Source organism: Perca flavescens, chromosome 3 (assembly GCF_004354835.1).
Source record: "Perca flavescens isolate YP-PL-M2 chromosome 3, PFLA_1.0, whole genome shotgun sequence".
In the NCBI taxonomy this organism is placed as follows: Eukaryota; Metazoa; Chordata; class Actinopteri; order Perciformes; family Percidae; genus Perca; species Perca flavescens.
In genome coordinates, this window is record NC_041333.1 from 7872827 (window position 1) to 7891918 (window position 19092).

The following is a 19092-nucleotide window of genomic DNA, read 5'->3' on the forward strand; positions in this document are numbered from 1 at the left end:
CAAGATCCTTTGTTACTAGCCATAGTGCTTTCTGTGTCAATATGGACATGATGGCATTACTTCAGGAACGTTTATTGGTCCGGTGCATTCTGGTAGTAGAGTGGATATTTCTACCTCTTTGCAAAAGCGAATGGTCATCCCTGCAGGTTACACATTTTGCTGTGACAAACACGACACAGTAAAACAGTCTCAAAATGATCCATGCAAATCGGTAGAGATTAACAAATATATTTCCATTGAAAAATGCTAAGAGTTACAAATTGGAGGCGCAGACACAACTACACATTTACAGACACAAATCACTGAGACACAGACACTGATACACATACAGTATACAGACAGAAATCACTCTGCATTTAGACAGTTAGAAGAGTCACGTGACATTTTAAAGGTATTTCATTACTTTGTGGTAATGTCTGAAGTTATACCATGGACTCTGTAACATTGTTTGTGGAAGAAATGCCTTGGTTATCTTGTTTTAAGCCAGTGGTTCTCAACCTTTTTTGTGCCAGCGCCCCCCTATCCATTATCTGACCAGCTTTTGTTATTGGGCTGATTTCTCCACTTATTTCTTTTCAGTGGCTAGAGCTGACATGCAAGGCATTTCATTTTCACATTTACGACATAACACATATGGACCTAACATATTTTAAAAAATACAAGTAAAAACGTTTTTGTTATGTGCTCGCTGCATTTGCAGATTTGTAAAATGGCACAGTAAAACAGTCTCAAATGAATGATACACAAATTACAAATTAGTGGCACAGATACAGCTAAACAGTTACAGATACATATTGTTCAGCATTCATTTGTGTATTGTGTTTTATGAGTTACAAAGCAGGCACAGATAAAATACAGATTCACAGATACAAGTAACTCTGCTTTTTTTTTGGATTGTGTTACAAAACAGTAATTGAATAATGTATCCTCTGTGTCATTTTATCAGGCTTCCCAGCGACAGCATATGGACCAGTGGCAGCAGCGGCAGTAGCAGCAGCTCGTGGCTCAGGTAGGGCGACCTGTGGAAGAAGCTGCACACCACACAGGCAGAACGCAGGGGCAGTATTCTGTGTGGCCATGCAGTTTCTCATTTCTCTAGTCTGCTTTCTTTTTCCTCAACCTAACACCTCTCATACACACACACACACACACACACACAAACATACACACACCTTAACACACACAAAACAGCTGCTGTATATACTGCTTGTAAAGTGGAGGGAGAGGGTGGATTTCAGAGTCTTTTCTCTCCTCTCACTTTGGTGATAGTAAAGATACAGTTATGGTGGCTTCTATAGGTTGTCTGAAGAGCTACTTTACCTGCCAGCTCTTGGATGGATTGTGGCTGGATGTATTATGATTCTGATTATTATGTGGTCTCCTTTGAGGGAAAAAATCCGAAACTTAAAGCTATAGTGCGTAATTTCTGTCGCTCCCATGATGAATTCTAAGTAATGACAACAAAACTGTTGCCGCGTCCACATGATACAAGCCTTACGTGATCACGCACGCACCCCCACCCCTCTTCCACGCAGTTGCTAGGACACGGAGGATTAAAAAAACATGATGGACACTTCAAAAGAGGTCATTATTTTCACTCGATCTTCTGCGCTGGAAAGTCACCGGACGCCACAATCTTCTGAACATAGCCATACCGAGACATACAGAGAGAGTTGTGTGGAGCTGAACTCATTTGACAATGGCACGAATGTTACGGATGTTTATTAATTTCAAAAAGTTACGCACTAAAGCTTTAAAGGGAGAAATTTCGATTTCATATGTGGTGGTTTTCATGATGGCGAGCCCTTTCTTTATATTTATACGACAGAATACTATTAGTACTATGTCTACGGAGACTTCATAAAGCAGTAACTTCAATGTTCTATTAAAGGCAGGGCAGACGGTCACACGGACCAACAGCCAGACAGCAGCCTGCTACACAACACAAGAGCCACAGACTTTGAACAACTACCCACATTAGCTTGTCTTCCTGGGAAAACATGAGTTTGCAGGCTAGATTGCTAAATAGATATTAACTGCAGCAAATTGAACAGCATGTAAACATACCTGCAAATCTGTCTGTTAAGATGCTGGTGGGGTCCTTAAACTTCTGCCCACTTCACTTCAGCTACAGTGCAAGTTTGTTAACTTTGTCTCTAGTTTTCCTGCTGGTGCTGAACAATTGCAGCCTTCAGCTATTGTCAAACACAGACATCAACATACATTCATAATTATTTATTTATTTTACAAAGACACTGTAATTCCATGATGGATTAAAAAGCTTCTGGACGGCTTGACCTCTAGCTCACCCAGTAAGAGCATGCCCCCCATGTAGGCTGAGGCCTTTGCAGAGGCCTGGGTTCAAATCTAACTTGCGGCCCTTTGTTATCCCCCACCTTTCCTGTCTATCCACTGTCTCTCACTCTGAAATAAAGGGGAAAACAGTCCCAAAAGAATTATCTTTAAAAAAAAAAAAGCTTCTGGGTGGCTTACAATCGATGGAGGACCTTTTTGAAACGGCACATTTCTATTCTAGTCATTTCTAAATGTGAAACCCAGATCAACAGAGAGCTGGAGAGAGAGACAGAAATCACCTCTAACTGCTAACAGCATGTAAACATTAAACGCCTGTGGGGTTAGCAAGAAAGTCGCGAAAAAAGGAGATTGCTGAGTGCTCAAGTGAACTAGTGTAAGGTATTAGGTTTAAAGGTAAAGTGAATAATTAGCCGCTGTAATGATGAATATGACAAAAAATACTGCATACATCTATCATAACAAGGCGCTGGCAACACAGAAGCATGTCAGCATGTCAGCCAAGCAGGAGGCCGCAAAGGACAAACAAGCCGGTGTAGTTTCATTGATGAAAGTGAAAGCCACTCCGGATATCCATAATATGTTATGTGCAATCACGTGTTCAATGTAACCTTGTCAGACTGGCAATGAAAATATTAGAGATCGCCCAAGCCTATGTGGTGGTCAACAAAAAAAAATTGATTGCAATGTGCAAAACATGCGGGTTGAAAATTATAGCAACAACTTCGTTCGACATTTGAAATTGTTGGGAAGCACAGTCTCTGGCACTTGGTCTTTATCGCCCTGTGTACTGTGTTCTACTGATCATTCAACATGTTATACAGTATGTGTTACATGTTATTAGGCCTACTGAAAAAGATAAAAGCTTGTATACAGACTGTGTGCCAGCTGTGCCACATTTGGATACAAATAGGAGGCTGAAGGTTATTGGTTAGGCTTCTTCCGCATTGCGTCAGGCTGTCTTTATAAGGAGCTGAGCCAACCTGCTGATGCTTGTGTGACAGAATGTTGTTGCATTAACACTTTTTAAGACAATGGGGATGCGTTCTTTTTACCTCTGTGGCTTTAGTTGGCTGGGACGCACACAACACAGCATAAAACACTTTTCATGTATGTTGTTTTTTGGTTCTTTGCTATACAATTCATTTATGTATCGTTGGTTCAAATGTCCATACAACATTTGATGGGATTAAGGTAGTCTATGATAAATAGGTGGTGAAAGATCTGTGTGCTTCATCTGCATTCTCCAGTTTAAGAGAGTTGTAGTGCACACAGACTGCTCAGCACGGTAACTTCATTAATTATTTAAAAACTCTGACACAGTCCGAGAATCTAATCTAACGATCTAACTTTACCTACCTTACTGTTAAGATAAGACACACGGATTCTCTTGGAATAATATAGTGACTGTCCTCATGAATCCCGTGGTCCATCAGAGCTATCTATTAGAGGATGTTTTTTTCATTTAAGCATTTTTCCTTTGGAGTTCATTTAAGACTCCAAATACAATTTCTTCTGGTCAAAATGCTTTGTTCTGTCCTGTGAAGGGGAATGTTGGGAAGTTTTCAGTTTTACATGCATCATGATCAAAGACAGTACAGCACATACCCAGAAAAGACTAGCCAAATGCACTAGCTGAACGCAACCATCCGAAATTGGGAAGTGGCTGTAATATATGAAGGTAAATGTGGTGCAAAATGTGAGAGCTTATAGACTTGATGTGAGCACTTGTAGAATATGAACTTGCAGAAAAAAAATCTGAACTTGTATTTTAAAATTTGCACTCGTAGAAAATTCCCACAGCTGTGTTCTGAATGTAAAGTCACAGAAAAAATATTCCCACATATAGATTGACGTGTAAATAAATACAGTGAAAGCTGCAAACCTGTAAAGCAACATCTACTCATTTATTTTTAATTTAAGTACATTTTCCATCACAACCACAAATCAGTGATCACAACCTCTCCAATCTGTCACTGCAACTTCACATATTTGCAAGTTATATGACACTCATCACAAAGTGGCGAATCTGCACGCCTTGACTTTTGCAACACTTCTGGCGATACATTTGATGCAAAACTAATTTGTACCTATGGACTTAGGCTGTGGAGCGCTGAGGGAACAGAGCAGGGAGAACAGGGTCTCTATCGCCAGATGAGGGATAACTTTGCAAATACAAATACAGCCTAGACTCTATTTAGATGTAGGGAGTAAAGCATGTTACACAAAATTACCACTCCTTTTAAAAAAAGCTGAGGAAAACTCCTCACAATAAAAAGATTTATTTAGTGTAGCATTGAAGCTTAGTGGACTAGCAAGCTAGCGTTAGCATATGAATAAATGCAATTTGATAATCTAAACACTTTTTAACAGTCAAACTGAAGTACTCGATAGGAAGCAGACGGTGAGCTGCAGACGGACCGTCATCCGTGGGGCTCGGCCAGAGGTCCAACTGCTGTCAGCGTAGGAAAGCACATTGCTATTGCCAGAAAGCTGTCTTCGGGTGTCAGAGCCAGGCCAGCCTGAGGGCCATACTGTCCCCTGTTATAGTACGTCCATGACTGTAAATGATATCTGAAATTGAAATACGATTGCCATCCTGGGCCGAACCGGCCGTTTGGGAAATCTCCCGAACCTCCCGATGGCCAGTCTGCCCCTGATAATGAAAACTCTGCAGCAACCAAACAGTAATATTATTATCGACCTGGTTAGTCTGCACTCTGGCTTTCATTTGGCCAGCCATTTGGTCATGCGCCACTTTGATGAGGATATCACCATCTGCCTGGGTTATATTTCACACAACATGTAGCGTGTTACATGTGTTTGACACAAGTATACTTTGACATGACATGACAGCAAGATTGAAATAACAGCAAGATTGGAAAAGTACCAAACACTACACAAGAGAAGGCTGACATGAAATATATATTAGGGAGGACAAAAATCTGCTTTCAAAATCACACTGCCCCCCCTACAACCACATATACAGTACAGGCCAAAAGTTTGGACACACCTTCTCATTCAAATGCGTTTCCTTTTGATTTTCATGACTATTTACATTGTAGATTCTCACTGAAGGCATCAAAACTATGAATGAACACATATGGACTTATGTACTTAACAAAAAAGTGTGAAATAACTGAAAACGTCTTATATTTTAGATTCTTCAAAGTAGCCACCCTTTGCTTTTTTTATTAATAAGAGAAAAACTTCCACTAATTAACCCTGACAAAGCACACCTGTGAAGTGAAAACCATTTCAGGTGACTACCTCATGAAGCTCATTGAGAGAACACCAAGGGTTTGCAGAGTTATCAAAAAAAGCAAAGGGTGGCTACTTTGAGGAATCTAAAATATAAGACATGTTTTCAGTTATTTCACACTTTTTTGTTAAGTACATAATTCCATATGTGTTCATTCATAGTTTTGATGCCTTCAGTGAGATTCTACAATGTAAATAGTCATGAAAATAAAGAAACACATTGAATGAGAAGGTGTGTCCAAACTTTTGGCCTGTACTGTATATCTGTAAACTAGGTCACACTAGCTTTTCCCCGTTCTCGCATGTGAAAATGTTTCCTACTCCTCAGGACACTGCTGCTGTCCAACTTTATTCTTTCGCTGTTCGTTTAGTCCAAAGAGTGTGATGGATTATGATGTGTTATTGTTACTGTGCGGTTTTTGTTGTATTCCTTTTTTGCTTGTCTTTGTGCCTAAAAACATCTGAAGAAAAGCTGTGCTAGACCTGGAGGATTTACACTCTATTAGACATCTTTATGATGGTTTATCAGGGCACTAAATGAGCTGCCATTCATTTTAGATTATTTATGAGCTGCCATATTAGGCTGAAAAGAAGTGCTCTTTATGTTAATTAGCCTGGGATTCAGCTTGAAGAAGGCCTTTTTCAGAGAGAAAAGCCACCATAGGCAAAAATAGAAAACTATCACAGGAAATGAGGCTAATTGCAGATTGTTAAATCCTGGTGGTAATTGTGAAGCATGTATGATATATTGCTTTCCTACTGGCCAAAAAAAATCCCATTTACACCCACTAACATCTGCAGAGGTAAAGGTTAAAATCGGCATTTAGTCCCTGAAAAAAATTACTCTACAGTAGGCACAGGTATTTATCGGCTCCAGCTCCGACTGGCAGTAATGGAAACAGGACATCGGGAGATACGGTAATTTTCTGCCCTTTGCCAGCGCCATGCTGTAATGTATGTTGCCTCCTTCAGAACACTGGAAAACCAAATTAGTCGGCTCTGAGTTTGAAAGAGAGATAAGTAAAGATAAATAAGATTTAAAAAAAGAAAAAGTAACGTACGTCTCCATGTTGCTTTCTACTGTTTACTAAGAGTATCTCTTTTGGAGAATAGCAGAGCCAGTACGTAGTGTGTCTGGGGAGTGTGTGGTGGAGCGAGTGAGAAAGTGAGGCCAAATGCAACGATTGTTCTGAGTGTCAAATGAATGTACAGCAGAGTTTGCAGTTTGGTACACTATATCGCAGCCATAGTTAAGTGACTTTGAGTTTGTGAAAAGCGCTATATAAATTCAATTTATTATCGTCAACTGGCGGCCCACGGGCCACATGCGGCAAGCCAAAGCTTTTAGTCTGGCCCGCAGAATAATCATGAATTCACAAAATGTAAAGAGGAAAAAATGCGTTCTGTTATTTATCATTTCAAGCATTTAGAGCAAAAACCCAGCCCCCTGTATTTGCATCTCTATTCACATGCCGGGATTCTGTACCTGACTGGGAACGATACAGAGAGGATTACCAACGGCCGCTGGGGCAGATGAACTCACGCTAGTCTCTTTTCTGTAAATAGGCTACAATTAAACCTTTGTGAGTAAAAAGTCAATACTTATCAATGCACTCCCCTGTGTAGACCGGCATAAACATGTAGAAAGCGATATTTCGATCTGCTCTGTCTGCTCAGTCCACAACTCTACTTTGCAAATAGCGAATTTTTACAAACAAGCTAAAACAAAACCTTTCGGTTTTTAGTCTAACTGTTTATCTTAGTTTGCCGGGAATCTTGAAATTTGGACAAATTCTTGTAAACTTAACTGCTGCCTGAACAAACCAAACTCTCTTGGAGCGGTAAATCTTTGGAGGTATTATAAGATCAAAACAGATGCATGTGGCTACTTAATATGCACGTGAATGACGCAATCGTTATGTTCGCCTTCATTCTTGATGATGATGATGCTGGTTGTATTATTTTGCAACAGCATCTTTCATTGCAAATGAGGCATACATGACAAGTGCATAGCCTGCTTATCAGTCCATTAATCATAAAAGCTGGGCTTCTTTGACGGTGACATGTTTACCTGACAACAGCCTTTCTTTCTGCAAGCATTTTCCACCAATCAGGATGCTGCATACTACAACACTGTTTCCATAATCACAGACTTTAACCAGTGAACTCTGAAGTCTGAGATCTTTTTCTAGTTAAAGAGCCAGTTATTATTATGGAGTTTCCATGTTTTTTAGGAGTTTGCTCAGACTAATACATGTAAAACAAAAAAAAAAAAAAAAAATTAATTCACTAAGAAAGTAAAAATTTCTGAAAATTAGGTATAAATTAATTTTATTTTCTTTATTTGAAAGTCCGGCCCCCAGAGTGTCTGCTTAGAAAAATTTTGGCCCTTGGAAAAATGTAGTTGATGACCCCTGCTGTATCGGAAAGCTGTAGTAGGAGGAAAAGTTAGCACCTGTTTTATGGAGCGTTCATGACAATAAACGTGACAGAAAAAATCCAACAGACTCATACTCATCTACTGGCAATTAAAAGCTATTTTTGGCGGGTTTACCCAGGTTTAAAAAACCTACATCTACATTGTGGAAAAAGGGTAATATATAGCCTAGATTTTTCGAGAGGAAGAAAGAAATGTAACTGAAAATGCAGAATTTTACACACAGATGTTGGGTAAATGTGCTAATATGTACATCTGGACCAGCGGGTATTTCTGACACAGCAAGGTCAGTGTGTAACCCACACACACACACACACACACACACACACACACACACACACACACACACACACACACACACACACACACACACACACACACACACACACACACACACACACACACACACACACACACACACACATTTTCGCCCATGCAGTAAATTTGTGTTATTTCCAAGGTTGGTACTGCCCTCACACACACACACACACACACACACACACACACACACAGAGTGTGATTTGTGTTTTTTTATCATGCACAACTAAAAAAACATGCAACAATGAAATGCCCTTTTCAATATAGTGTCACTCGCCAGCCATGCCAAAACAAGTGTGTTTTATTCCTGTGGACACATGTTAAAGCTACATACTTAAGGAACGAAAATAATTGAATCCCTGTGTTTCATGATTCATGGTATCACATCATGGGCCCTTGGATTGTTATTCTATCTAAATGAACACTGCTTGATCACATAAGATGGCAACTGTGGTGGATGACATGCTAAAATCTGCAACATCAGTTGAGAACCTTATGTAACGTTAAGTTTAACAACTTGTTTAACTACTAGATTTTGATTGACACACCAACAAGTGAGGATTAGCTACTAAGATAATACCGAATCTTGATGCCAAAAATATCCTTAAACTTCAACATGCACGGGAATCAAGACCATAATTAGCATGCTGAGCTAATACCAACATGTGGACCAAAAGGACAAAGAGAGACACAAAAAAGGAGGATTGATGATGGACGTGGAGCCAGACAAGTCCTTCTACAGTTTGTGCTAGTGAATGTGTCAAGTCAGGCAGGTAATAACATACAGGAAGGCCACGGTGCAGCTGGATACTTTACAAAATAAACTACATTTCAAAATAAAACACCCAGGTTTATGGTGTTTAGGGCTGTCTTCAAGACACACAATTAGGCCCACGGAGAAAGAGACTGACTGACAGACAGACACACACACACACACACACACACACACACACACACACACACGCACACACTGGGAAAGAGAGAGACGAACAAATCTATTTACTGCTGAGAAATCAGACAGTCCATGGTCCTTATAATTGTAGAGACAGAATGTAGTAAGATCATATATAGTGCATTGTTGAGGTGTATTAATAAAGTGCATAGTGATCAGAGGTAGTCAGACAGTCCTTAGTCCATGTGCAAAAGGAGAGGGGGCAGAGTGGGATGGCGCAGGGGCAGGGGCTATAATAAAAACGTGTAAATCATACTAATTACAGTGTTTAACTTTTCGTAGCTTTTCGAACTTATGGTTCATGACAACAGGCTGGAGTAGAAGCTTTTCAATGTGAGCCCCTTTTCAACAAGCTTCTCTGCACTTATCTTACAAACCTGTCAGTATCACATGAAAAATTAATAAGACATTTCTGACTTATTCTTATTGATTTATGAGCACAGCCAAACCTACATTTTTTATTATTCTCATTCATCATATCCTTATTTGGATTTAGTAAAAGGTCTTTCAGCAATAATGTAAGCCCTGTAGCTGTTGCATTGTATCAAATTATTACACAGCAAAAATAAAAATAATTTGAGCTGACTTTTTAATTCTGTGTTTTGTTGATGCTGGTTGTTGGATGCTACTGTATTTTGATGCCTTGATAATACATTGCACATCAACTGAATGGCAGGGAGACGTCAGGATGGATCTGATGGAGTTGCAGAGTTTTTAAGTCCTGGCTGTGTCAAGTATGTTTTCTTGATGATATATTGCAAAACTGGTGCATATATATATATATATATATATATATATATATATATATATATATTTTTTTTTTTTTTTCTTTTTCTCAGTACATTTGACTGATGCTTATGTGGGTTACAAACAGTAAATTAACTTTTTCGTCCACCAGTCAAATGGCTAGTGAATGTTCAAATTTGACCAGCCACTCAACTTCTACTTTTAAACCCTTGTTACAACATACAGTTTTGACAACAGGGGGAAATAACAAGAAGACATCAACACACACACTATACAAATCAATCAAGGTTATTATAAACCCCTCCCTCTCCTCCTCCCCCACCCTCCCCTATCTCCCAGGGTTCCCTGATTATGGGTTGTATTCCACGGCCAGCAGTGATGTGCGGGGCGGAGCGCCCTACTCCCTGGCCGACTATGACTCCCTGGGGGCCCAGGCAGCAGCTCAAATCCTGCCCAGTGAGCATGCCAACTCATCCTGCAACTCTCCCAGCTCCCTCCAGCACCACCTGCACAGCCCGGACCCTTTTAAGAGCCCAGGTGTGTATCTCCATGTCTCTGCTCCTGCCACACATGCATGTAGACTAAGGCATGGATACCCGACCCGAGTCCGATGGGACACGGATGTGTGTGTGTGTGTGTGTGTGTGTGTGTGTGTGTGTGTGTGTGTGTGTGTGTGGAAAGTAGGCAGAAGAGAGATAGAGAAAGAGGAAGCAGACTGTTGTATGCAACCAGGACAGAGTTGGTGGAATAAGTTTAAGTTTTGTACACTGTGTGTGCGGTGTCCAAAATAAACCCCAGACTAAAAGCCAAGTTCATTTCTTTGCTCACCAGAAACTGCGACGTTATTCATGTTATAACATCGGCCCTGGAGGTAACGAGTCTCCCCTGGTTTTCTGACCACGGTCGGAAACGAAGCAAGCAGGAAAGGTTAACACATTGAACATTTTAACAGCTTAACGTGCACTTGTTGCTCCGTGTGCGCTGATGAGCTCATCTGTTGACATTTCTGAATGCCTTCCTGCAGTTGCTCAATAAAAGCGGGCTTTCCACACAAAATAGTGATGGGACAACCGGCTCTTTTACGTGAGTCGGTTCAACCGGACGGTCGTTGGTTGGCCTACCGAGTTAATAGATTCGGTCACCGGTTCGCGTGCCCTCGGCGGGGGGGTGATCGCGTTCCCCCGCCAGGAACCAAGACACCGCGGAAGACTTGAGCGGTTGCAGTTACATTCGGTCTCGACATACTATTTACACACTCTGACCGACACTAGACTCACACACTGGCCACGGTTACTTTCAGGAGCATGGTGGGCGGTCTCCTCATGACAGTCTAACTACCATGTAGCAACATTCACTTCTACCATTTAACTTTACATAACTACCAAAATAACATGACGTGTATTTGTATGTGATGTACTGTACTTCCCCATCGATAATGTGTGAATTGCCATGAAAACAATCCTCTAAGATGCACCAGAAACAAGGCTCGGTTAATAACTCAAACTTGCCGAGAACCAAGACACCGCTTGATTACATTAGACTCGAGCGGGCCGGCCGGTTGCACGGTTACATTCGGTCTCGTTCAGTAACCTGGTGCGCGGTCTAGATAGCTCATTTCCTGATTGATTCAACCACCACCACTCCAGTGGAGGCGCTAATGAGCTAGATTACTACACAAACAGTAGCAGAAGAATACCTGTTACACACAACGGCACGAATGAAGTAAAAGAAAAAAAAACAGGAGTGAGTCGGTTCATTGACGTATGGCACTCGAGTCTCCCGGTTCACTGACACGAGTCGGGTTAATTAACCGGCTCTTTGGTCAGTTCGTCAACACTAACACAAAAACGTAACCTACATGTGTCATTAGAATGAGAAAAAATTTGATTTTAACTGTGTCGGGCTTGGACACAAATTTCGGGTTCTGCCACGGCTCTGTCGGACGTGGGATGGGCTTGGACAGAAAAATTCGGCCCGATCCGGACTCTAATGTAGACTCACAGACAACACAGCAACACATTGAGAAGGAGACAGAAGGAGTGTGAAGAAAGCAGTGCATGCTTTTAGTAGCGTTGCCTTTAGAGAATTGTTCGTTGGATTCCTGTTGTTTTATTATTATCGCCTGTTTTCACAGCGTTGAATATTTGGAGTATTGTCAAAATAGTAAAAATGGCAAATTGATAAAAAAACTAGTCTCTTCAGTGAAAAGCTGAGCTGATCTCTTGTGTTTTTTTTGGAGTTTTTGCAAGTGTAAATATACAGTATCAGGATTAGAGCACAAAATAGGAGGGGAATGTGAAAATCTATGGCAAACATTTACCAATTGAAGCTTTTAGTGTCTATTTTTTTGAGACCAAGTTTCCCGGTTATAACTGTTTAAATAGGCTCATAGTTACTTCAGTTCCCAGATAACACAACTTACTTAAACAAGTAACAATTGAGGATACCTGTTTGTAACTTGACATTTCTTAAAGGAACACGCCGACTTATTGGGAATTTAGCTTATTCACCGTAACCCCCAGAGTAAGACAAGTCGATACATACCCTTCTCATCTCCATGCGTGCTGTAACGCTGTCTGACGGTTCCAGCATTAGCTTAGCCCAGCACAGATCCTGCAGGTAACTGGTTCCAACTAGCCTACTGCTCCGAATTGTGACAAAAGTGACAAAATAACACCAACATGTTCCTATTTACATGTTGTGATTTGTAGAAGTCTGGCGCGTACAAAAAAACAATGTAACATGAGACACAGCCATGTTCTAACAGTAAACAAACCGGGAACTATATTCTCAGACAGGCTTGCTGCGAGCATATCACTCCGCCCAAGTACTATATTCTTCCACCTGAGAATATAGTTCCCGGTTTGTTTACAGTTAGAAGACGGCTGTGTCTCATGTTACGTTGTTTTTTGTACACGCTGTGACTATACAAATCACAACATGTAAATAGGAACATGTTGGCGTTATTTTTTCACTTATTCGGAGCAGTAGGATTACTGGAACCCTTCACCTGCATGTTCTTTGCTGGCCTGATGCCGCTGGAGCCGTCAGACAGCATTACAGCACGCACGGAGATGAGAAGGGTATGTATCGACTTGTCTAACTCTGGGGGTTATGGTGAATAAGCTAAATTCCCAATGAGTCGCCGTGTTCCTTTAAGATTACAAAATTCCCCTTGAGTTTGTGGGTCCAGAGGACACAATATATGTTATGATCAGTGAGTGTATTGCCTGTGAATGTACTGAGAGAAACTTTTCCAGTAGTGACCCAGCTGCTGGTTGTGCTCCTGCTGACTGGTTTTGGCTTTTGTTACACTGGTGTATTTCATATAGTGTGTATTTTTTGTTTTGCAAAATAGACTAAATATGAAGATACAGGAGTGGAGTGGCAATAGCTGCCAGGTGAGCCATTATAAAAAACATAATGGTAAAAGAATGAAAGTTTTTTTAGTGCACCTTGTTGAATTTGGTGTAATTGATATTCAGGTTTTGTTGACACATTCAAATAGGAGTTGTTTGAATGTTGAAACATAAACAGTAGAATTATGCTGTAGTGAGCACACTTTTTAAGTTTGGTTTCCTTCCTCTATTACCAAGGATTCTGCTAATGTAATCAGTATAATGCAAACAGTCTGGTATGCATTTTGGCAGATACACATTTACAGTTGGTTTGTTAGTTTGTGTGGATACATGCATGTCACTGAATACCACACCGCATCAATTCTCATCACATGACTTTGAGTATTTTTTGAAAGTTTTGAAATCAGCATTTTAGTGAGGCATTACAATCAATTTTAAGAAATCAATTGGACAACACAAATAAAGTATGAATAAATAAACTTTACCTGGCTTCTATCTGCAACCCAGTCTCACGGCGGTTCGTGAAAAAGTCACATCATTCAATCTATAGATTTGTGTACATGGACATGTATACCTAGTTTTTGCGTGATGGTCGGCACGTTTTTTAAACTAATATTTTACAGTTGAAAGCATCTTTCGTGTCCACACCAGTTTTTTTTCTACTAGTCAGGACTGCAGCTGTATTGATGTTTTTAGGAATCTAACCACTGCTTTAATCAACATTTATTGATGTAATGTTATTATGGTTTATATTTCTTTCTTTTAATGTTATTATTTTGGTCTTATTAACAGGGAAGCTGGATTGCTTTGTTGTTTATTTATTTTTTATCTTTTTAAATAACACTACATTACATAACATAACATAACATACATCAACATTTAATTACGAGATATTATGATGGTTTTCATTTCTTTATTTTAATAATATTATTTTGGTCTCATTACCGGTGGAATATTACAATATGCTGTAAGACAGAACACTACGGTATGAGCGGGGCGCATTCAAAGCCCATATCCCACAATGCAATGGGGCCATTCATGTCAGAGAATTGGACAGTGATCAGGCAGCTCTTTAACGCCAGTATCGCTTCAATGTACATATTAAATGAGTGATTTTGTCACCAGCACCGTAGGACAAGTTGCTCAGTTTTTCCAATAAATTATGCACCATTGACAACGTGTAGCCAATGCACAGGATCCTCCGGAAGTGACGTAGTAATTACCACTCCGCAAATCCGAAACAAAAAATAAACAATATACATAATATTGATGTATTTGTCACATGTTGTATTTCAGGATGTATACAATAAAGATAACAATAATTGTGCATAGAGCTTGAATAGAGCACATCCATGGCACACAGCAGAAAAACAGGAGTCGATTGGGTCCACCCACCCACCCCGGAAGAACTATAAGTATACTGGCTTTGGCGCATGTCTAGTGGGAGTTGTAGTTTAACCTCACAGGGTTCACTGTGCCATGGACAGCACACTTCCACTCAAAATAGACGCTGCATAAACTTCATCATAACTTTGAAGCATTAAATCTTCAAAATATACGACCATGCAGCACATCGGTTGAAAGCTTAGACTCTCAGGATTCCATTAAGCCCACACATTCTTCCCTTTATCCACTTCGGGGAAATTGTTATGTTATATATATATATACATATACACATATATATATATGTATGACTATAACTATATAACTACCCAATCAACAAAAATGCATTCATCCATAGAATCCCTAAAGCATGTTTCCGCCGTTCCCTTTTTCTTTTATCACTTTTTCCTAAATTTTTGCTACCTTGAGGTATGGATATTCAATGAGAGGCTGCTTCGGACATAGTTCGTCAACTATGAATCGAGTGGGAACATACAATTGAATTTTTATTCTACACCTCCAGTTCCCAGAACTGACCTGAAACTTTACCTAGTAATTGTCCAGGATTTGCGGCCCATCTAAGATTGCCTCACGGGGGCTTTTTATCCAGATCCATGGGCCCATGGTTGTCACTCTTTTTTTTTTTTTTTTATCCAATTTGACTATTCCTTAAAGCTTACTTTCACGCAGTGTATAATGCACACATCGTCACAGCCTTTTATATCACCTTTCTGTTACTAATCAAGCTATTCTACACTTTATTCTGTTTTTCACTTTCACTTTAATTTCCTTTTTCTCTATTTCTCTATCTTCCCTTATTACGCTCACACTCCCCCCTTTATGCGTTTCCAACGCAAACAAAATGTTGAACGAAGTCTCAGCCACACAGTAACACAGCATGGCGCACACACAGGTCCGACATGGTGCAACCCCCTTCAACGCACACAGTCACACACAAACTGACCAGCGCCCAAAGTTGTGAGAAAGCTCACCTCACAAGCCAGCCAATGGAGCGGGAGTCAGTCCGACGATGTCCGTGATTTGTTGTATCTTGTGTAGCAATGATATGAAGATGTGTGGAAGAGGAACTCCACTTGACACTGTACTTGATCATAAAGGTTTTATTACATCAAGTTTTCAGCATCAATTACAAGTCTTGCAAAACCCAGAGAGTACAAAGCCAATGAACATACTCTGCCTCTTGCTCTAAAAACCATAGCTTATATTGGGTATGTTTAGGTAACATGTTAGATAACATGGGAACATGTAAGTTGACATAGCATGGGTTAGTGTCCTCTTGGGGGGGCTCCCTGGCCATACATTATAGTTCGTTAACCCCTCAGCATCCAATCCTAGACCACCTGTTGAACATCCCAGCGAAATCACGCCACTGAGCGTTTAATCATTAAACCACTGCACTGCTACACTTTCTCATGAGGACTAAGCTTATTTGAGCTTTATACAGACTTTAAACTTATAGGGCCAGATACCACATGGTCCTATGTGTATAGCACCTTATGTTGCTAAATGACAAGCCTTCAAACATGTACTGGGTTCAAGGTTCAGAGGTCAATATTTCAAAGTAGGAGTAATGTATCCTCTTCAGGCTGACATATGTTACTCTCCAGGTTGTGACCTTTCCAACGATGTATTTGGTTTATTCTTAGGACGTTTTAATTTTTACATTTGATGGAGACCACTTTGCAGGTAATAGCCTCCTTTATTTATCCTTTATTGCCTTGAGCTCAAATGCTGCACACATAACACTTGACGTATTGTCTCATCATATAGCTGACATAGTATTTACGATAAAAAAACAACTCCTACTGAAGCACATCACAGCCACAATTTACATATATTACAGTGATAAGAACAACATATACACAACCCTTTGCATAATATCATGAAGCTACTGGACAACCCCTGCAGCCTCAAGCAACATTATTTATAGTTTTAACTAGGCCAAATTAGGCTTAGTTTAAAGCTACAATACATTGTGTAAGAATTTCTCCCATCTAGCGGTGAAATTGTATATGACAACCAACTGAATATTACTTTCTAGCCCCTCCAAATCCAAGCGTGTTTTTAAGCGTGAGATTAACATGGCTTTGTAGTACGAGTATCAGTGCTATCGTTATTCTGTATATTGTATGAGATTAATAGTGTAAGACAATGTTTAAAGCGTAGGCTACATATTTTTCTCCGTTTTTTGCTAAGAATGAACTCAAAACATTACACAATGGCGCTTTAAAAAAAACGTTGAGTACCCTATAATTTCTGCCAGGTAAGAGCTCATACTTGGCATGGTGAATATATGATGATATTGATCAGACAATATTCTCTGTGCTTGCCTGGAGGGAGTGCTTTTTATTCCTCTCCACAACCTTCATGGTAGTCTGTACCTGACAGCTTTAAATGAAATGTTTTGAGATATTGCCATCCTTTTGACAACCAATATTAATATGATCTGTAATACAGCCTTGTATAACATAAATCCTTTTTATGATTTTATGATTGACCAGACCCGGGCGGCAGATGCTGGCTCTGGGGACGTAGACTTCACCTCTCTGTGGGGGAAGGAGCCGGAACTGGTGCGGGAGGTGGAGCGCTACTGGTTTGATCTGGTGGGGCTTACCTCTACGCACGGTCTCAGTTCTGGAACCATACTCCTGGATAGGGGTTGGACTCTTTTCTTCTCCGGAGTTGCCCAGGGTGTGAGGCGCCGGGCGGGTGAGGGGATACTCACAAGCCCCCAGCTGAGCGCCGCTACGTTGGAGTTTACCCCGGTGGACGAGAGGGTCACCTCCCTACGCCTGCGGGTGGTGGGGGGGAAAACTCTGACTGTTGTTTGTGCATATGCACCAAACCGGAGTTTGGAGTATTCCGCCTTCTTGGAGACCTTGAGTGGAGTCCTGCATGGGGCTCCAGTGGGGGACTCCATTGTTCTGCTGGGGGACTTCAACACGCATTGCACGTGGGCAATGACGGAGGCACATGGAGAGGCGTGATTGGGAGGAACGGCCTCCCTGATCTAAACCAGAGTGGTTGTTTGTTGTTGGACTTCTGTGCTAGTCATGGATTGTCTATAACAAACACCATGTTCGAACATAGGGATGCTCATAAGTGTACCTGGTACCAGAGCACCCTAGGCCAACGGTCAATGATCGATTTTATAATCGTTTCATCTGATCTGAGGCTGTATGTTTTGGACACTCGGGTGAAGAGAGGGGCGGAGCTGTCAACCGATCACCATCTTGTGGTGAGTTGGGTCAGGGGGTGGGGGAAGACTCTGGACAGACCTGGTAAGCCCAAATGGGTAGTGCGGGTAAATTGGGAACGTCTGGAGGAGGCCCCTGTCCGACAGACTTTCCGACAAACTTTCAACTCACACCTCCGGCAGATCTTTTCGTGCATCCCTGTGGAGGCTGGGGGCATTGAACCCGAGTGGACAATGTTCAAAGTTTCCATTGCTGAAGCTGCGGCGAGGAGCTGTGGTCTTAGGGTCTTAGGTGCCTCAAGGGGCGTTAACCCACGAACACCGTGGTGGACACCGGTGGTCAGGGAAGCCGTCCGACTGAAGAAGGAGTCTTTCCAGGATATGTTATCCCAGAGGACTCCGTAGGCAGTTGCAGGGTACCGAAGGGCCCGAAGGGCTGAAGCCTCTGCCGTGAAAGAGGCAAAGCAGCGGGTGTGGGAGAAGTTTGGAGAAGACATAGAGAAGGACTTTTGGTCGGCACCAAAGTGCTTCTGGAAAACTGTTCGCCACCTCAGGAGGGGGAAGCGGGGAACCATCCAAGCTGTGTACAGTAAGGAGGGGACACTGTTGACCTCAACTGAAGAGGTAATAGGGCGGTGGAAGGAGCACTTTGAGGAACTCCTGAATCTGACTAATACGCCCTCTATGTTAGAGGCAGAGCTGGAGGATGATGGGGGATTGTCGTCAGTTTCCCAGGCGGAAATTACTGATGTAGTCAAACAACTCCACAGTGGCAAAGCCCCGGGGATTGATGAGATCCGTCCAGAAATGCTAAAGGCTCTGGGTGTGGATGGGCTGTCCTGGTTGACACGTCTCTTCAACATTGCGTGGAAGTCTGGGACAGTGCCAAAGGAGTGGCAGACTGGGTTGGTTGGTTCCCCTTTTTAAAAAGGGGGGCCAGAGGGTGTGTGCCAATTACAGGGGTATCACACTTCTCAGCCTCCCTGGTAAAGTCTACTCCAAGGTGCTGGAAAGGAGGGTTCGCCCGATAGTCGAACCTCGGGTTGAAGAGGAACAATGCGTCCTGGTCGTGGAACAAGCCACCAGCTCTTTACTCTTGCAAGGA

At 41.4% G+C, this 19092-nt stretch overlaps 1 protein-coding gene across 2 annotated transcripts in view; it reads left to right on the forward strand.

Moving 5' to 3' along the window:
- Positions 1 to 19092, forward strand: part of LOC114552389 (RNA-binding protein Musashi homolog 2) — a 354101-nt gene that overhangs the window by 312978 nt on the left and 22031 nt on the right. For both annotated transcript variants that reach the window (XM_028573129.1, XM_028573130.1), the window contains exons 11-12: positions 947 to 1009; positions 10368 to 10565. In XM_028573129.1, coding sequence (XP_028428930.1) covers positions 947 to 1009; positions 10368 to 10565 — 261 coding nt within the window. The remainder of the gene's footprint in view (positions 1 to 946; positions 1010 to 10367; positions 10566 to 19092) is intronic.